At 37.6% G+C, this 21,335-nt stretch overlaps 1 protein-coding gene across 2 annotated transcripts in view; it reads right to left on the bottom strand.

Annotated features, from left to right (window-relative positions):
* Nucleotides 1–3,718: 3,718 nt before the first annotated feature.
* The window catches only part of plxnb1a (plexin b1a), a 77,140-nt gene continuing 59,523 nt past the window's right edge, over nucleotides 3,719–21,335 (bottom strand). For both annotated transcript variants that reach the window (XM_088082480.1, XM_088082481.1), the window contains 16 exons: nucleotides 20,213–20,361; nucleotides 19,110–19,210; nucleotides 18,786–19,003; nucleotides 18,296–18,474; nucleotides 18,138–18,204; nucleotides 16,761–16,907; nucleotides 16,067–16,241; nucleotides 15,545–15,648; nucleotides 14,401–14,485; nucleotides 12,954–13,126; nucleotides 12,467–12,627; nucleotides 10,493–10,640; nucleotides 10,093–10,157; nucleotides 7,088–7,163; nucleotides 6,810–6,884; nucleotides 3,719–6,502 (listed from right to left, as the gene is read on the bottom strand). In XM_088082480.1, the coding sequence (XP_087938606.1) occupies nucleotides 6,398–6,502; nucleotides 6,810–6,884; nucleotides 7,088–7,163; nucleotides 10,093–10,157; nucleotides 10,493–10,640; nucleotides 12,467–12,627; nucleotides 12,954–13,126; nucleotides 14,401–14,485; nucleotides 15,545–15,648; nucleotides 16,067–16,241; nucleotides 16,761–16,907; nucleotides 18,138–18,204; nucleotides 18,296–18,474; nucleotides 18,786–19,003; nucleotides 19,110–19,210; nucleotides 20,213–20,361 (2,028 nt within the window). In that variant the 3' untranslated portion in view covers nucleotides 3,719–6,397. The remainder of the gene's footprint in view (nucleotides 6,503–6,809; nucleotides 6,885–7,087; nucleotides 7,164–10,092; nucleotides 10,158–10,492; nucleotides 10,641–12,466; nucleotides 12,628–12,953; nucleotides 13,127–14,400; nucleotides 14,486–15,544; nucleotides 15,649–16,066; nucleotides 16,242–16,760; nucleotides 16,908–18,137; nucleotides 18,205–18,295; nucleotides 18,475–18,785; nucleotides 19,004–19,109; nucleotides 19,211–20,212; nucleotides 20,362–21,335) is intronic.

Below are 21,335 nucleotides of genomic sequence, written 5' to 3'. Positions count from 1 at the left end.
TGAACACTTGGCCTTCACCTCTCAGATACTCAGGGCCTCTCGACCTCACGTGAATAACTGTTCATTGTCAGACGGCACGTTATCCCAGGTCCTTATGTGGGCCCTTAGCTATTTTGAGTATATAGCAGACTGCGGCTGAAGTGGTGTGCTCGCAATGTGGACATGTTGCCACTAACATGCTTTGAATTTTACCATAAAAAAAATTGAAAAATGTATTTTTTATAAACCCCAGAAATCCTTTTTTTGCTGTTGCATTGATTTTTTTTAAGAAAAGGATATGAGTATTTATGCAAATTAGGAAAAGACACTTTGTTTATAAAGCACAAGAATTGTGCTTTAAAAACAAAATAACCAAAAAGTAATCATGATAAATTAAAAGTTACATTACTTATGACATTTTCACAGGATAACTAGCAATCAGTAGCATATTACATTTCAGAAGTTACCCATTATCATCATACCATTATTTCTCTAAAACGACAACTTGTTTTTATGTTTCTGCTTTTGTCCTGTTTAAATAAACAAGATAAGCTTTTGTCATTAAGTCAAATTTGAAGGCTCTAGAAGGCAGATTTGTTGACCTTTGAACAGAGCCTAGCTACTTATTTCCCCCTGCTTTCAGGCTTATGTTAGGCTTATCACCTGCATGTTTTACCTTGGCATATTTTTACTGGTCAAACTCTCCGATACAAAATTTCAACAAGAACTAAGGCCTGCAAGCCTCAATAAAATAGTCTTTGCTGGACTATTGTATTGCATTGCTTTAGAGGGTGCAGTTTTTTTTTTTTTGTTCCGTCCTCCTGTGTCCTACTATTATTGTATAATGTTGGTCCAGTCTTAAGCTGAAAAGCCTGTGCTGGCTGTTACTATTTTCCATTTTCAAAGAGCTGTAATAAGACACTTCCCACAGGAGCAAGAAGCGTGTGTGTGTGTGTGTGTGTGTGTGTGTGTGCATGTACTGTTGAGAGACGTCCAAACGCCACCTGCATGGATCTAGATCACTGGGTTAGTAGAGGATAAATATCAGGTGATAAAAGAGGTTTGTAACACAACATATTTTTGTCCCAGTTTTAACTCTGAAACTTCATAATACATTTTTTTTAATAAATGACATTTATCAAAAACATAAGGCATGGATGCAGCTGGTCGACTCTTCTTGTCACTGTATTAATAAGTTCTTTAAACCACATATAAATTATGCTGTTAGTGTTGGAGAAGCATCGTTAGAGAACAATTTCATACCAATCATGAAAAAAAAACAAACATATTCAGGGACTAAAGTTCACAGACATGTACAAATTGCCATTGTACTTTATGTGCTAACACATGCACACACACACACACACACACACACACACACACAAACACACAACACTTTCCCTCACCTTTGGTTTGGCCTATCCAACCCTAACCCCTGTGCGGAGTGAAATGAGACCTGCATTTATTTGCTATGATGGTGCAACTAATTTAAGCCGTACACATGGGTCCCACTTTGGTGCTTGAACACACACACACACACACACAAAACACTTTCAAGGGTGACCACATATCACAGATTTGAGATTTCATCAGCCTCCAGCTACAAACAAAAACACACAGTTATGACCTGACACGTGTTGAGAGGTAGATGACTGTTTGACTGGTGGTCTCCTGACACTCATGTTACCGTTAACTTTGTCTGCACAGACGTAGTTGACATGGAATTTGAACCATTTGGCTCATGCAAGGTTTAGCATTACCAGCTGTGTGTGACAGGTGTTCAGACTCCTGGATTCAGTGGCCACTGAGAGAGAAGATGCCCAAATATGGAGTTCCCAGCCTGGCTCAAATTTATCAACATCTGACTCTTCCTCACTGCAAAAGTGTACGACCAACTTTCAAGTGATCACCTATATGCTCTGAGGAGCAGGAACAGCTAATCAAAATGCATTCATGCATTCTTTTCATTTTTTTTTTTGTCCATTTCACCTCTACGGCACGTGTATGTACACCTTTTGTGAATACTTTCAGAAATGTGTTGTCAGTACTTAATGTTTAACATGTAAATATAACCACACATTTGTACTTATTAAATAAATAACTATAACTTTGGATGGCTTACATGGAAAAGAAAGATAAACTGGAGTCTAGCATACTATCATGTTTTAAAGTAAAACACAAAAGTTATCCTACTCTAAACAGTGCATTGAAGGTACAGTTAATGAATTATTCATCATGACTAATGACAGTTGTGACTGCAGGGGACAGGAATTAAATAAATCACTTTTTTTAAGGTGAGCAGGAAAAAGGCAAAACTGAAGATCATGTCACAAAACCAAGGATCTAACAAAGACTGCACTGAAAACCAGGGCTTAAATACAAGCTAGAGTGACAAGGAGATGATGTGCAGGTGGTGAAAAAAGGCAGCGAGGTGATTGGCTGGGAGAAAGTGAGGAGCAGTGAAGGACTAACAAGGCCGATGCAGAGCAGGTGTGCAGATGGGGGAATGAGAGAAGGGCCACACAGGAACACAGCAGGAGAAAAACACAGTAAACTGACACCCAAAAACCCCTAAAACACAATCGTCTAAATAATAACCGGACTGCTTTGAGGACAGTCAGTCTAACTGATGTAGGCAACTTAAATTATTTTGTAGTTAGCCCTCTGAAATGTGAGCAAATTAGCTTGAATGCTTAAAAAAAATGAACAAGATAATGACAAGAACAAATGACCCCAAAATTGGCAAGAAATCAGTAAAAACTTGTATGAAAGTACAAAAAACAAGGAAATAACTTATACTTAATAACTTGCATAAAAAATATAATAATTATGTGATAATTTTGAATATATAATTGTGATAATTACAGCATGGTTCCCGTGCACTATCATAGACACATTTTCCAAACTTTTACATAACTTTTTGTTATTTAAAATTACGATGACCATTCACAACTTATTGACATCATGCAGAGCATGACCACAACAGCTACAGAAAATACATTTGCTGTTACTTTATGTTATGTAACAAATAATTTAATTAAATGCGACAAACTTCCACAGCTTTTCCAAAACTTAGAGGATTTAACTAATTTCATTACTTTTCCAGGCCTTGAAAATGAGATTGTGGAGTTCAATTACATTTTTTAGATTTTTCATGAGCATGGGAACCTTGTTTGAGGTTTAACCAACATAATTCGGTCTTTGAAATGTGGTGAATAGCCTCCTTGCGTGTATTCAACTTTAACCAATTTAAGATACCAGTGGAGTTTTTAAAGTTTAGGTAAGAAAATGTGTTTAATTTTATTTTATCGTAAGTTTGCAAGCAAGAGTTAATAGCAAACAGGATGGGAAACACAGCTCTTTTGGACACTTTCTGGATAAATAAGTATAATATAAAAATACTAGTGTTTAGTTGAAAGCATCGTTTCCTTACTATCCATAGTTTCACAGTTACCATAGTCAAAATACTAAACTATGTCAGTGAGATGCTTTATGACGTCAAGATCCATCAAAATTAATACAAATGGAAATATAAAAGAAGCACACCACTTGGGCCAATGTCATTTTGAAGTAAAGAAAAGAATTATGTTGTTTCACTCTACACTGGTACACATGACCCCTTTGGATTATTGAATGTAACTCAAAAAATGTTGATGAAAATAATTTAAACTTTTTCTGAGCTGGACAACAAAAACGACGCTTTCCGCTGCATAAAGTAAAATCAAAAGAGCTTCAGATATTCGTTAACATCGGGACCACTTTATTGCGTCACATTAAGTTGTTGTTAGGTTCATCCTATCAATTAGTAAGAGAACACTAAAGTCAGGATTACTTAAGAGCAGTATGTATCTACAGGTAAAAACATCAGAACTGAGCTTTGCAACCACAAGTAAGCCACAAGCAACACTAATGTGCAAAGAATGTTTTGTTGAATGTACAAAATAATCGCTTGCGACGTTAAAAATCACATTTCTCCGTTGCTTCTACAACTGATGCAAAATATAAAAGACTGAAACTATCAGAATTAAGACAGCTGATGTGAATTTGACGTAGTGACTCTTCATTGTGATCTTGACAATAGATCAACGGATAAAAAGAAACACAATAAAGGTAACAAAAGTCTGTCTTTTAAAAATAACAAAATCATGATATAACATCTGATTTTGAGGGGCAATACCACTATGATTTAATATGTCCGAAAAAAATTATGACCAACAACATAAGCAATAGAATAAATACAAAATAAATTAAATTGGAAAAAAAAAACTAGTAAAAGACTTTCACATGTGGCATCAGGGAACACGGGCGCCTTTGTTCGTTAACCGTACCGTCTGATTTATGTCTCCAGAGAAAGGGAAGAAGTTGTAAAAGATAAAGAGCAGCAGTTTTGCGAAGCTGTTAAAATCTGGTTTCCATGTTGACGCCAAAAATTTACATGATGATTAAAGCTGAAAATTTGGGCACAGCCATTCTGTTCACGCAAAATGTTTGTGTGAAGAGCTGATAAAATAGCAGCAATCTGCTCTAACAAGCATCCAGTAGAGGCAGCAGTTTCCTCGATTTCCTTCAGCATTAAAAAAAAACATAATATTCAAGAATTTTAGTAACAGACTAAATATCAATTGCACAATTTGACTTCTGTGTATTCAAGTTGGGAGGAAATAACCACTGATTTAGGTACTGGCTGCATGGAAATGGAAATCCAATAAAAAAGATTATAATGCATGGGAAACAGTCATCACATCTTAGAAATATGGAAGATCAAACCTTACTTAAATAAAAAAAAAAAATAAATAAAAATTGGACATAAATCACTTCTTAAAAAAAAGAAATTAAAAAAAAATTAAAATATCGAACATTAAACCCAAATTGATTATATGAAAAAGAACTCAAGTATAATAATAATAATAAAAAAGTAAAATAAATTCAACTTAAATAAAATGTAACAACTGGGAAAAAAAGTACTTTAGTGACTGTTTAAATATGTATCTGTCAGATAATTTATTTTACAGTCAACTTTAGATTCACACTCCATCATGTGGATTGTTTTAATGACAATCAACATCATGGAAAATACTGTCAATCTCACAAATAAAAAAAAAAAAAACATTGTGTGAAGGAAAAAAATTGCTAATGGAAAATACTTAAGTGGCAGCAAAAAAAGTACAGCAACATATTTCTAATACTTTCATTGTGCATTATTCACATACGTGTGCATTTATTTCCTAATAAGTCAGGCTTGGTCTTCCATAAGTCGTAAGATCATCTTTTTTTCATAGAATTAGTACAGATTACAATAGTGCTGTTATGGATTTTGTTTACATTTAGTAAAAGATTTAAATATTTCTTAAGGACGGATTGCTTTAATGAGTTAGCTATATAATACCTCTGCCAAACTGCTCTGGGTAAAACACATGTTTTAAAAAACAAAAACAAATGTTTTTAAAAAAGTGATTTCAACATTTGCAAAACATTACCAAAGAAAAGGAACATTCACAACAGCAGTCAGTCAAAGCAGGTTGAGAGTAATCTACGTCCTCAACTAAATAAAATCAACACTTTTATAAATCACTGGTTGTCAAACTACGAGGCAGCGTCTAGAAGTTGCAGTAAAAAGGACAACTGGCGATGTGAAGCTTAAAAAGTGGGAAACAAAGTCTATCCTGGCAAACTGTTTATGCAGAGCGACAAACTGTCCAATAACAGCTATTTCAAAGAGTAAGACTTGGTAGAATGATTTAAGGAAGCTAAAAGCAGAATGAAAACATCCCTCAGATATGATAAGCAGTTGCTCAGGCCTCCACAGCACTTTGTCATCATCTCTTTGTCCTTTATGTAAGACTTTGACCTATTATGGTAGAAAAAAACTCCAACTCTGTCGACTTTTAAGTTTTTCCCTTTTCATGACGTCCACGGTTTCTTCATCCAGCACACCTACAGTGTCCAATCCCATCGCTGTAAACTTGCAGGAATGTTCAGTGCAGTTTGTCGATAAAACCCTCAAGTCCAGCAAGACACAAAGACAAAAAGATGTCTTTTCATTTGATGTCTCCCTTTAGTTTGAATGCAAAATGGGAAATCCTTCTGAGAGGAGATTTTAATGTGCTTCATTTCACATTTTCTTCTTTTTTTTCACCCTCAGAGCAGTGTCATTTTAATCCCAGTGTCAGGACCTAAGGTTGGGGGTGTCTTCCTGTACCTCCTGGACAGGAAACATGATCCTCTCAAGACAATTTCTCCCTTCATTCAAAATCAGTCTGTCAACATGACAGCAAAGTCACAGTATGTGCCACAATGATCCTTTTGTCCTCCTTCGTCTTAAAAAAAGAAAAGACTTTTTTCTCTCCAGGAGTCAGAACCCTCTCTCATCCATGTCCTCTCTTCAAGGTTAAATGAAAAATGGATCCCGTCCTTTGGGTCATAGGTCTGTGACTTTGTTTTCTACAGCAGCAGCAATCTGTTGGAGCCTGTAACCAAGCTGCATCTTCTGTGCTGTGGAGTCCTCCTCCAGGGCTGTGATAATCTGACGGAAGATGGAGAATATTACACTTTTACTGATGTAGATTTGTTTGGAATAATGTGTAATTACATCAGTGGGCTTATTCTTTATATAAGTGTAAGTAAAAGACATTATCAGTATAGAATGCACAGGTGTCATGGTACCTATGGGATGGGGCTTGTGTTATAAACAATTTCTATTCACTTATTTTAGTATTTTCAGCACTTGCAGAGATTTAATTGTTTCTACATGCAGTCCAGATGAATCTGGCACACAGATCATCATACTGAACATCCAAACTGTCGTGTATTTGTACTTTGGTCGTACTCACCTGATCGTAGTATTTGTTGATGTACTTGTACAGCTCATGTAAAGCCACAAGGCAGTTGACCTCGGCAGCATAATTCTGTTTAGCGAGAGCAAAAATAGAGAGACAGAGAGGGGGCGGAGGCTGTTAAAAACTGCATCGGTTGCCATTCATATTTTATTTCAAACTCCACATCTCGCGTGTGAGGCACCCACCCAGATGGAAACTTCCAGGACCTGAAATGATTTATGTGTTCAAAAAGTTATTCTTGCAAAATGGGAAAACAAGAGCGGGTAACATACACGAGAGAGTTCTGCCAGAGCGGAGTTCATCTCCTGGTCACTGGCGGAGATGGTCTGACGGATGTCTGCGTAATACCTACACAGAGAGAGGAGGATAAAGTCATGTGAAGAAAAGAAGAAAATAATTGAGTGGAATTGATGAAATGAAAACAACCTGACAACATATACTTTTTTTCTTTTTACAGTTCTATTGTTTTACATTAAATACCCAACACCAGGGGTCAACAGCTCCATTTTTCGAAGTACACACTGTGGGGGATGGACTTAAAAGGAAAAAAAAAAAGAAAAAAAAAGAGAAACTATATATAATTTCATGAATTGTTTACAAAAATATAATTTAAAAACATCATACATTTTTTTTAAAAAAAATGAAATGTTAAATTAAATAATAAAAAGAATTCTTAAATATGAACATTTGGAAAAAAATAAATAAGCACAGTTTAAACCCCATTCTTGCATGCAAATATGACACACGCAGCATCCCATGTATACCACACAGAAATTGGTTTCACCTTCACTTATCCAACCTGAATCGCCCAACCAGCAAAATAAGGGTTAATCAACCACCCAAACCCAACATACAGACCATAAACTCTTTGCATTACAGTAGCAGAGTTGTCAGGACTGAGTGCTGGTGCTGAGACAGGGACAGAGACAGGGACTGAGCGCTGCTGCGTGTGTTCAGCAGAGACAGAAAGAGAGTGACAGAGGCAGCAGGGAGGAGATGAGAAGGTAGAAGGAGGACCACTGCACGCAATGTTTCTGTGAGTTATAAATAACTTACTCAGGAGCTGCTTTCTCACTTTCTGACGTTTGATATTTTGATATTTTTGTAGTAGGCCTGAGCTTACCTGAATGCTCCGCATCTCTGATAATAAGCCGACAGATGGATTTATAACGTCTTAAGCTTTCTGAATTAATTCATATTCTGCAGGCTGGATGGAGAGATTTGCCAGGCCGAATGTGGCCCGCCAGTCGCCAGTTGACAATCACTGCCCAACACCTTAAATTTAAAATTGGAATTTGATGCCTCAAGTGTCTTGAATCTCTTCATGGTGGTACTTAACAGCACCGTGACAGCAGACTGCATACAGGACATGTAGAGTGTACAAACTGATGTGAAGCTGCCAGAATACGAACAGAATGACAGTATTTATCTGACGGCAGAGGATGTGTTCATCATAAGGGCCAAACTAAGGTCAGTTAGACAGTTAAACATTTGAAATTCAATGTCTGTTCAATAAAACTGAAATGTGTAGTCATGCCATATTAAATAACATCTGCTAAGCCAGATGTGTGTTTTGGGAAGTACAGTTTCTAATGCATTTGTGGGAATGGCTGTATATGATCTCCACTTCCTCCCACAGTTGGAAAAATAAATAAATAAAAAATATCCTAAATACTGCTATAGGCGTCTTGCTCTGACCAGTCGAGTTGTTTGCCATTAATTACGAGCACACCGACTGGCACATCCAGCTTCCAATCACAATGTCACATCCTCTTCTTCTAGCATCAGATAACTAATTTAAACCAAAATTATTTGTTTAGCACCATTTAAGTCATGCAGCTGACAAAAGGCAGAGCGAAATATCAGTATTTTTTAAAGGTACAAATGTAATCGGATTTTTTAAATATTTTTACCTAAAACCTAAAATAACTTTTTGTTTGCCAATTATGGACAGCACAACAAGCGGCTAACAAAACAATGACACATCATCTTATACTGTGAATCCAAATGGCAATGAAGGGAAATGGTCTGAGTATATGGAAACATTTTCTGTTTTAGAACTGATCTGAGAGCACTTCAACTGAATAAAGATCATAGGTATATAAATGAAAAAAAAAGAAAATCAGGCTCCCAAAATCAGGCCCTCATTATCCCCCATCACAAGTTTGAGTTTTAGCACTGTAGATTTGGATTTTGGAGAGAGTTGTTCATGTTTACTCATATTTTTGTCTGTCTTAGGCCCTAGGAATAACATGTATACATTTAAACGGGCATAGTCCCCCCCTTAAGTTAAAAAAAAAAGAAGTAATATCAAGTCTGCCCAGAGCAGATGCATATATATATATATATATATATATATATATATATATATATATATATATATAAAATATTAACCTCAATACACCACATACAGTGCATTTATATTTACAGCCTAAAAAGCTCATCTGTACAGCTCACATTCTAATCAATATTTCAAACGAACAACAGCAAATATTCCGAAGAATCATGTTTAAATCTTACTTCTCTGGTTTCTGGCGTGGAAAGAATGTAGCTCATATTCTCAAATATTGATTGGACTTTCCAAAGCCATGGATATAATATATTGGGAGTCTAAATTTAGACTAATATTAGGCATGTAATACCAAGCTGAAAGCCTTTGTTACACTGACCTCCTCTTGCTGATAGCTTCAATTGTACCTCAGACAAACACCCACCAGTGATGTCAGAGTGTCCTGACCACACACTGAGTACACCACCACATCACTGCAGCGTGCTGCACTGCAGGCCGGCAAAGAAGAGCGCTACATTTGTTGTCAAGTTACTCTTTAAACTAGCAATAATAATTCAGTGATGTCAATTATAACGGTACCATTTGTTAAAGATGCACCGTCTCTACTGTTGGATGAATCTGTAGCACATCAGTGAGGGGAAATATGAAGATGGAGCACAGTTCTCTGCAGTGTTTATCCATTTTAATTCAGATAAGACTAATAAGGCTTATAAAGCAGGCATGTTTGTTACGTAAAAAATCTTGTCAGGCAAAGCCTCAATACATCACCAGTGTAATCTGCAAGGTTTAATGTGCAGCAGACAGCAGTAAGTGTAGCAGTCTGCTCTCAGACCATCCATGCATGGAAGCCTCGCAGGCTTAGTCTACCCTCTGTCTGGCACTGACAGATTGTCCTAGGCCTCACTCTCTCCTTCCTTCCCCTCCTCTCTCCTCCAGAATGTTTTTCATGCCTGGGGTCAGTGGGGCAACTGGCTGCCATATTCTTACCTCTCCACCATCTGTTTGTAGCGCGGGATGTCTCTGGCGTACAGCAACTTGTTGATGGGAGAGTCCTGTGTGAGGAAGACAAATGGCAGAAACGTGTCCTGAATGTCTCATAAAACAGGTCATATGAAGCTTTGTTGATCTAATTTCGCTGTTGATAAACAGCTTGAAAGCCCATTATGAGATGATTTATATTATTTGGTTTTCCATCCATGTGTAGAGACGTGATATATATATAAATATATATAATGTAAAAAGACATGTTATTGTACTACCGTACAATGAACTAAAATCATTTCACCTTATTTTGCTCGTATAGTGTTTCTGGATGTGTTTGGAGCTGTGGCGGTTCAGAATAATACTGTTCTTTAACACCAGTAGAGCCTTGAAGTGATTAGCTCACCCGTCCCAGTTTGTGGTCGGCGATGGTGCAGGAATCCATAAAGGTCTGGGCGATGACGGACAGCACAGCATCCACATGGTCTGAGGTCTGCACGTCAAAGATGAACTGTGGGTTCTTCAGGATATTGATCCAGAACCGCAGCGGTAAACTGTTCAACAAGACAAGGAAATTAATGAACATGTAAACAGTGATCCACTGATTTCTATGAATATTAAGCATTTTTATATTCAGTCAATATTTTGTTCAGATTAAAACCATTGGCAAACACCAGACAGTTCTTTGACATTGGTATCAAATCTCATGAGTTTGGTTCCATTCCAACAAACTCTGGTACATTTGGACAGTTAATTCAGTTTATATGGAGTTTAATCAGAGCACTGTTTTAACAGCTGCTTCTGAGATGACTCTGCTGAAGTTTTTTTTTGGTGTGAAAGCAAAGCAGATGAATGGCGAGATTTTATGAAAGTAGACGTGTGATTTTAGCATGAATTTCAAAGAAAAACAACTACATTTCTAGCATTTCAGCAGCACTACAAGAGGCCAAGCAAAAATCATTCACCACAATCATATATTCACGAAAGAATATTTGGTTAACATGGGGTCACTGTATGTCAAAAAGTGAATGTGAACACTTTCCCTGATCAATCAGAATCCTGTTCTGTGTATTTCACCAGTTCTACATTAAAAAGTGAGTGAAACGAGAGAAACATAGTTACCATGGTCACCATCTTTATATAGCTGTAACTTAGTGTGTTCGCTTCTCAAGTAAGAACATTCATCAATTATTTCTTGGTGAGCTTTTTGTGACATCAGAGAACAACATAAATAAAAGCATAAGGCTCAGTAAAGTGCAGGATGACTGACTGTCAGTCACTGTGATTTGACTTCCCTAAACGGGTCCATGTCGCAATGATGATGCAGAATGACAGTACACGATAAATGACTTGATGCTTAACAGCCTATGTGACCTCATGTTGACTTCTCATGTTTTAATTTATTATGAATATATGTGACGACAAAAAGTAGTCTGTTGAAATTCTTCTGACCAAATTAAGTGTGAAAGCCAGGGTTCCCACACATTGTCATAGTCAAGATTTTAAAACTGTTCAATGATCCATTACAACAATTAAAAATAAAAAATAAAAAATCTTGCCCTACCTATTAGATTCAAACTCTATTCAAATATAGTTTTATCTATCTTGAATGTGTGAAGGAAGAGATTTGACTATGCGATGCAATGCGATACGATACGATACGATACGATACGATACGATACGATACGATACGATACGATACGATACGATACGATACAATATGATATGATGCAATGCGATACAATGCGGTATGATACGATGCAACTATTTTGGCAGTTTACACTGAAATTTCTTTTGCATCCTCAGAGGGTGGGGGAAAAAAATGAAGAAACATACATGATGGTAAATCAAAAAGTCACACATTGTCTGTAAGATTACATTGACAGCTACAGAAAATAAATTTGCAGCCATATAACATATTGCAGAAGGTTATTCAGGCAAGACTATTGTAAAAATTTCATTATGTACAACAAAATTCCATGACCTTTCTAAAACATTCATGGATTTTTACTAATTCCATGACTTTTCTAGGTTTTCCATGACAGTGGGAACCATGGAAAGCTCTTTGTTGTAGCAGGAACCACTTACTATTTTCATATTTTAAATAATCAAATAAATGCAGGCTGAGCTCTGGTATTTCAAATGTATCCTAACATCAGGTTATATTTAATCCATGCGATCAGCTGTTGTCCACATGCTCTGTTTGAGTTGGCTTTGGTGACACGGAAGGTTCTTAAACCTTTGGATAAATTCCCCCTGAAGCATGTTTATAACTCTCCTCTCATGTTGCCCCACTAGCAGTTGGCCCGTGACCAGTTTTGGCTTCTAAGCCTGCCTCCTGACATCCAAAACCTTTTGTAAGCGGCTGCCGGCCAGTTACCTGTTGGTTTTCCAGATGTGGATGGTCTCGGGGTCCGTGATGTTGTGCTGCAGAGCCTGCTCATCCAACAAGTCGAAAAAGTATTTGACAGCCAGAGGTACGGGACGACTGGTGCTGAGGATGGCCGTGAATAAATCATCCACAAACTTCTGCAGTGTGCCCTGAGACGGAACAGATAAAGTGGAACAGATAAATAAATCAGATCTGTATACACATGCAGTCACAAAATCAAGCCCATGTTATCTATTGACTTACAGTATACTTATGATTCTCATTATTGCCATTTACTTGTGATTAATTGTGATTATTACTTGCCTACTACTGGCCGTTTTTCCTTTGCTATTTCTTTTTAAACCTTTTTGTAAAATATTTTTGGATAGTTTCTAGAAAGAATGTAGCAATCTACTATGTAAATATGCACAACCTCTCTCGAATATAAATGCGTGTGCGCCACCCTGATGGATGACATTTGGATCATGTGTTTTACCTTCATGGAGAGCAGTCGTGTGAGGTAGATCTCGGGGATAGCCTTGGCTCTCTCGCCGCCCCTCTCCCTCAAACTACCTCTCCTGTGCTTGGGCAGCTCCGACTCCTCGCTGGCTTTCACCAGATGCCAGAGCCTCACTCCTCCTTCCTCCCCATCATCCAGCATGGGCGTCTCTGGCAGGAGTGAATGACAGTGGAATTAGTTTACTTTTGTTTAATTGGTTCAGTATGGCTGCAAGCTAAGCTCATACCATGCAAGGTTTTGTTTAAACTCTGAACAGTGATGAGAAACATGACAGACAGTTGAGCTGTTTTCTTTGGTTTTGGTCATTTTAGGACTTTTCGTGACTTTTGAAACAATGTGAAAGCCTGCAAACACAAGTTAGCATCAACATTATAGCACAAACTAGTTTAAACAATAAAGCTACATTCAACAGTATTATTAGTATAGTATAGTATTATTTCTCTGCTGTGTTACCACTACCTTTATTACTGTCTCTCAGCTTTTCACTTCATCCTACCCAGCGCAACATTACAAAGTCAAACAGCGCCCTCGCCTGGTTATTTAGACTCTCTTCAGCCAGAGGCTAACACATGACTGGATGACCATCATTGTTCACTTGTACAGGAGTAACATCTGGATACAGCTGCCAACGCACACATGAAATACATGGTCACGAGTATGTGTGTTCAGGTGAAGTTCAAAAAAACATTGAACTGAAACAAAACAAAAGGAAAATAAAAAAGTAAGTCTAAACCAGAGTAAATATACTTTTATATTATTTTTTTTATTTTACTGTTTTAAAATGCTTTGGTTTTGTAAAGTTTTTATTAGTTTCAATATTGTTTTTTTTAAAGAAGCCCAGAATAGGTATTACAATAAAAACACAGCACTTTGTGAAAGCTGATGGAAGTCCTGAAGACCAGTCTAAAACACAAGGACAAAATCTTCAACGTGTTGTGTTGACAAATTTGACTAAATTGACTCATTTTAGTAAACGAATTTTTTTTCACCTAGTTTTATTTTTTTTAATTAGGTTTTAGTAAGCTATAATTACCTTATAGTTTCTCAAACAAATAGCATTTGGAAAGTTTATGTTAGTATTCAGTTTAGACTACAAACCTAGTATAGATACCAGCTTTGTTAATGCTAATTGTCTGGGTGAATATGAATAGTGGTAATAGAACGTGAAGTGTTAACAGAGGGAAAAAAAACAGACAGAATTTCACAGGGCAATATTGCAAGATTTTTCTTTAAATCTGTAGTTGTGTGTATTACTGTAGAAGTCCCAGATGAATTTGATGCTAGTCTGAAGTCTGAAAAAAATCAGAAAGCTATGAACCTCGTTGTCACATCACTGCAGCTACTAAAAGTGATTTTTTTCCTATGTATTTGTTTCTGAATTATGTATTCACGTAATATCCCCAAATTAGTGCAAGAGACTCACTTTCTCCAGGCATGTAATCATGGCTGTCGTGAAGGTGATTTTTGGTGTTCCTGGGGACGAGGGCCACTGTTGCTCCATCAGGAACCTGCATCACACAGTTGTATCACAACTTTCACACTTCCTGCCTCAAAGGTTCAGTGGATATCTTTTACAAAAATACTATATTGTTACAGTTATTATTCCGTGACAGTAGTACACGAGATAAAGAATTGTGGAAAAAAAAAGTTCCTCTGGCTCCTCCTTGTGCTCCCAGAGGCATTTGAAAGAATCCACTATGCACGAACCAATCAGAGCCAAGGAGTCGTCTAAGTGCACACGCGTTGCCAACAACAGTGTGCACTTTCACTTTCAGTCTTCTGCAGGAGTGGGATGAGCCACAGGCACGTATTTTTCACGAGGACTACAGATACGATACAGTTACAGTAGGCAGGGTTCCATTAACCCTCAACTGCGAAAAATTGAAATTGCGAACATAAAATATGCCTCATGGAAAGACATAGATTTCTAGAAAAACTTAAAAAGTTTAAGTGCTCGCATGAGGTAGTATTTTAGGTGATTCTAAAAAGCCATATTTTGCAAAACTGCAACAGAAACATTTTTTGGCTTTTATAGGTCACATGGTGCTATGGGTATGTGCTCGGCGGTAGGAACTGGCTCCCTCAGGCATGATGAAGCAGGCACTACAAGAGGTGTTATTGCATCAGCTGAGCAGATCACCCGGAAGTTTTGAATCTACAATTCCTCTGTGAAATCATGGACTATCACTTCCCAGAAATCCCTGTAGCCACTCCCATGTATAAGGGGCTTGCCTTTCCATTATTGCTCACATAACCCGCCTACATCACCTTTAGTTGGAAATAATGACAGCTAGTGGGGTAGTAAGTAAACCGGCTAATGTCTTAAACATCCATCGCCATGCTTCTCGGAATGATATTACGAGAGAAGAAGTTGCATAACATCACTTAATGGAAACTAAGTCATCTCGAAATTGTGTTTGAAAACTGTTCAAGTTTTGCGCAGATCTGTAATGGAAACCCGCCTCGTTTCAGCAAATATGACAAAAACGTATTTTTTCGTAGCCTTAGCTTTTCACAATCAACATGCATGGTTGATATGTTTCTATGTAGGTTAGACTTGCACTTACCTTGTAGTGTTGCAGTGTATTGAGACGCTTCCATGAGCCTTGCACTACTGACGTCAGGTCCTCGTCTGACAGGATTAGGTGACCCGCAACACCTGCACGCCACTCTGGAGGGAAAATGTTTATGTAACCTCATGCTGCTGCTCACCACCGCAGATTTAGTTTCAATAGACATATATGACACGTGTGTTGCTTCACAATGAGAAAATGAAAGTTTTCATCTCTTTTTGGTAATCTGGGTGCGCATGGAAAGGCCTAGTAATTCTTTGATCAAAAGATTTAACTGTGTTTGAAGACTCTAATCCGACTTTATGATATCAACAAATGGATTGCCTGCAGTTGTAAAGCAGGATTTGTGCAGAGTGAATGTTTGCTGCGTGGCCTCCATAGCTACCACTGTAGACACTTTCGATTTAAATATAACCAGCCCACTAGTTACTGTGATCAACTGCTCCATCTGACCAACTCATCACTCCAGTCAGATGCTAAAGAGGAGTGAAGTGTCATAAAACAAACTTGACTCACCGAGGTGTAGTGAGTCAATGTGAGGCCTCTGGGAAAAGGAGGTCCCCTTCCAGGTTTGTTCCAGAAGTTTCTCCTTCACTTGGGTGATGGTGTCACAGTCCAGGACTTTGGCAGGTACCGTCTGGGTAGTAGCACCTCCGCTGGCGGCTGCAGCCGGCATCACAACATTTAGGGTCTGGACAGATGAACAGAAGGGTGATTATTGTTAGAAATATTGGAATAATATGAAGCAAAATTTCAGTTTGTAGGAAAGTGTCCGAGTGTTCAAGTGTGTGCCGCAGTGGTTTGTGTAAAACTTGTTATCTTAATTGTCATTTAAATTTAGATTTAAAAAAAGAGGCAGCACACAAGCATTCACATGCACTAACGAGCATGCGTGGCCGAATCCAACCGAACAAAGAACAGAGAAGCTATTACAACTCACACAGAGGTGGTGTGACTCCATTCTCGTCTTCGAATTTCATTACTCCATTTAATCTTTCCAAAGTAAATGGCGTTTTCTGCTACATTAAGGCTCTGAATGTGGTATATATAACCTTTAATGCTATTCAAAATTAGGAAAAGAAGCATCAAAACAATTTAAAAAGTCTGCTTTTTCATTTATATAAACTTCTTCGATTGTATTGTGCCTTTGACAGTGTTAACATATTAACTGTGTTAATATACTTTATATTGTGTCTATGTGTGCTCTGACCAGCGTGCGGTACTCCACGTCCTCTCGCAGCAGCCTATTGTCATTCAGTGTGTACTTGGCTTTTCCTGTCACAGCGTCCACAGGTCCCTTGTCCACCTGGTGCTTTATTGCTCTGAACAGCATGTAGAACGACTCCCCTGCTGATTCCTGGCCAAGCATAAAGACAGAAGGGTCAACAGTGTCCTAACACGACAGAATTTAATTTAAGAGTCATTCAGTGAGTGTCCTGACCGAGTGCTTTTCTCTGCGTCTGAGCAGCCAGGATTGGCTAGCCTGTCTGTAGAGGAGGTCATGAGGTAGAGTGCATTCCATTTGTAGTTGTGTCAGTATAGTGTTTTATATAAATGTTTCAAATGTAAAGTATTTCTTACTTAAGAGAATTTATGTATTATAAAATGTAAACCTAATTCACATAAACTTTCTTTGATTGAACAACAGAGTGCTGTAGTGACGACAGTTTTTTGCAGGTTGACCCAGAAGTAAGCATCACCCTGGTTCCCTTGACAAAAAAGCCAATAGGATTTTTCCATTGGATTTTGGATTATTGCATAAAATAAGATCTGTGACCAACAGCACTCACATATCTTGTTCAGCAAGATAATTTTCCTAAACATACATCACATTTTTCTTTTTTGAAGCATACATGCAATTGTCAGAAGTGAAAATCTAATGATTATCTATTACCAAACTACACTACAGTCGCATGGCTTTAACATCATTACCGAATCCAGTCTGTAAAATCATGTTCAGTGTGTTAACATTGTGTAGTCTCATTTAGCCACTTGTTAGCTATTTTAAGACGTAAAAGGTTCAAAATTCACAAGTTACATTTATGTCGTAGAACAAAGCATAAAAGTCTCTTAAACTTTCATGCAGCTTACCAAAAAAACAGTTTAAAAAACCTATTGACTTCAGGATGAGTGAACTGGAAGTGCAAAAATACCAACTAATTTCCAACGACGACAGCACTCTATTCTTGTCCACAACAAAGCCCTAACCTCTAATTGTGGTCAAAAGCACATTGCTTCTTAAACAGGTCACAAGACAACAATGCTGGGAACCACTGAGCTTTAATAACCTGTACAGAGGAGAAGGGGTAACTTTTATATAGTCGATAAGTGACTGTATAAGTACTGATGGAGTGGTATCTTATGATATTAGTATTTCAGACTAATTGCAATTACCGTTTTTCTCTGTTGCGCATTTAATTATGTGATGCAATAATGTATATTTATGCTGTATTGTCTATAGAGCACCAGGTGTAATATCTCTGTTTTTACACTTTTAACCCTGTGAGGTCAAAAGTGGTCTGAGTTTAAACCAATATGCCTCTCATGTCAGGTGTAACGTATACTGTGTATACATATACGTTCATACCCTCAGGAAGGTAAACAGACAGATGGACATCCAGTTTGTCAAAAGCTTCTCAACCACCGACTCCGTTCTGGAAAAGGAAGCATCCATGAGCAAACATTTTATGGATAAAGAAAATACTTGTGCTAAACATAAACAGACCATCTGACTTCCCCTCTCACCTCCTGAGCATCAGTTTGGGGTTCTTTGCCACATACTGTTCCACGAGATCATTAAGCAGTGTCTTCAGGATGTCTGTGAAGTACTCCAGTTTCCCATGCAGGGCCACAGTCAGCAGAGAGGCCACATAGGCGCGGTCCCTTGGAGAAAATGTCCGCTGCACCTCCAAAGTGTGAATAAACTGAAAAGATAACAGGGATAAGAAGATGTAAAGAAAAAACTGACACATCTCCCTGTAACAGCAAGTTAGTATTAAAAGTAGCCATTCCCAAATCTGTATTACAGTATTACAATAATAATTCAACTTTAAGTATGAGGGTGAATAATTTATTTTCCCTGAGTGTCAGTGAAAGTATCTGAATAAAGATTTGGTTCCCCTGGTTGTAATGTGGGTGTAACCAGATATCCAGCGCACTCTTAAAATGATTGGTTTTTTTTGTTAAATAATGTGCTGCAATTATGGACTAAAAAAACATAACCCTGTTGGCTGACCTTGGTGAGAAAGAGTTTACTGTTGAGCAGATTGGACAGCTGAACCAGCCCCTGCTCCACAGTCTGCCTCCGACTCTCGGGAACATCCAGATCTCGCCTCAGTGGGGACTCCTGGTGGCCTGGGAAGAAAATGCGCTCGGCGTACGCCCGGTAATCCAGGAAGGGAATCCCTGAACCCACCAAATCACTGGACATGTCCATCATCTCTGTCATCAGGTCTGAAGGAGCGGGGAGGGGATAATAACCTCAGTTTGTGCATGTTGGGACAATTCTTGCACTTTTTTTTTTTTTTTTTTTTTTAGTTACAGAAGCTCTGGTTTGTACCTGTGAACTCCTTCTTGCAGCGATCTCTCACACTGGTCTCCAGGTTCTCCAGTTGGATCTGCACCTTCTTATAATCCCTCATGGCCTGTTTGCTCTTCCTCCTGACAAACAACAACGATGCAGACAACATTTAGGGAAAAAATTAGAGCATCTCTTTGTTAACCCTTTCAAAACTGGAGCAAGATTACTTTCCTTGTGCTGCTTTCACAGATATTTAAACTTTTGAAACCCTGGCCGAATATGTGAGATTTCATTCAAAACATGAGAAAAAGGAGAAAAGCATCCTGGTAAGAAATGTTATAAATTGCAAGAAATTAATTGACTTAGAAAAATTATTTAAAAAAAGCTAGGGAAACTAATTATATTGAAAATTCCCTAATTATCATAATTACACATTTAAAATGAAGTTACAAAATAATTTCCTTTTTCTTTTTTTTATTTTCTTTTATTTTAACTAAATAAGTAAATTAATATATGAGCACTTTAATAAGTATTTTCATTGTTTCCTTTAGTTGTTTTACTTTTCTTTTTTGCTCATTTTAGACAAGCTCTGACTCTGACCACTTTTAAGACAATGCTAAAAACTATTCCACCCACTCCAAACATATTTTAAAATTTATTATCTTTGCATCCGTTGTCTGCACTTTGCTATTTTTAATTATTATTTTTATTTTAAAATTTCAAATAATGTAGTAATTATTTTTACCTTTTATATCTTATCTCTTTACTCTTTTATTGTAAATCGGTATCCTTCATTATGTTTTAATATTTTATTGATCTGTTAAGCAATCTGTGAATTGCCTTGCCATACAAATAAAGCTGCTTTGCCTTGACTATTTTCGGGTAATTTCCTTTTAGGTTTTTGCTGATTTCTTGATAAATTGGGGCCATTTATTGTTAAGCTGCTCATTACCTTCTTCCTATGTTTTGGAAAAAAAATAAACAGGTTTAAAAGGGTTAATAGAAGAAGAATAACAACACAGGTAGAAATAAAATGGCATGTGTAATTGGAAACCATATTCCTACAACTGTACTACTGTTGAGGGCATTCAGGTAAGTCAGCTGAATTGAAGTGAAATAACTTGAGTGCTGTCTGTGTTTACCTGTAAATGAGGACTATGATGAGCACAATGAGAGCCACTATGGAGGCTCCCACGCCGACTCCCACCTGAGCCTCCAGAGGAAACGTAGACTGAGCCTGGCTGTCATACTGAACTCTGCCCAGAGAGAAGTTAAGATTCCCCATTTTCACCTGGAAAGCACAAGCAACCGACTCAGAGATCAAGATGAACAAGCAGATTAGTGCAATCATACACTGTTGTTGCTTGAATTGCTGCGGAATCCATATTCTTGTTTAAAGGGGACCTACTATGCTCAGGTTCATGCTTGTATTTTGGGTTTCTACTTGAACATGTTTTCATGCTTTAATATTCAAAACACACTGTATTTTCCTTATCCGGTCTGTGCTAGAACACCCGTACTCTATCTCTGTCTGCAATGCCTCGTTCTAAGGCCTGTCTCTTCCAAACAAGCCCATCTGCTCTAATTGGTCAGCATTTCCAGATCTTCTGCATCTTGTCATGTCAGCACTGTCACTGCAGCGAGGAAACGACTGTAATGGATTAAAGCTGCACTTTCTTTTGTAAAGAAAAAATCACCACTACAAGCTCTAAACACAACCAGACATGTTCCAGCAGGAATATATTGGCAACCACCATTATCAGTTTAACTAAGGTTAGCATGTAGCTACATCTAGCAGTGTATCAAAATCCGTCATGGGCTGATGTCAGCTTGTCTCAAGAGTAGAAAAAGCCTGACACAGAACATTCAGAATCTGACACACACCCAGACGACAAAAACTAGGTACTAAACAAGAGATAATACAAGAGAAGAAAAACAAAGTCTGCACTCCAGATTATGCTCCCATAAATATTAAATACAAATACCACTGAGGTGACGTTTTATGCTTCACGCTCTTCATCAGACCACGTCACCTCGGTGGTAATTGTATTAAATATTTACAAGCACAATCTAGTGTGTGGATTTTCTTACCTCAATATTTGAACCTTTGTGTCCATTAAATATAAACATCTGACATTGTAACATTATATGAATATAAGGTCTTCTTTAAATGATGAATGGACTTGCATTTGTAAATAGTCTTCCACCAACTCAAAGTGCTTTAACACTACATGTTACATTCACACACACACTCATACACTTGTG

Source organism: Plectropomus leopardus, chromosome 9 (assembly GCF_026936395.1).
Source record: "Plectropomus leopardus strain MGB_pleo_1.0 chromosome 9, ASM2693639v1, whole genome shotgun sequence".
In the NCBI taxonomy this organism is placed as follows: Eukaryota; Metazoa; Chordata; class Actinopteri; order Perciformes; family Serranidae; genus Plectropomus; species Plectropomus leopardus.
This window is presented reverse-complemented; position numbering and strand designations above follow the sequence as displayed.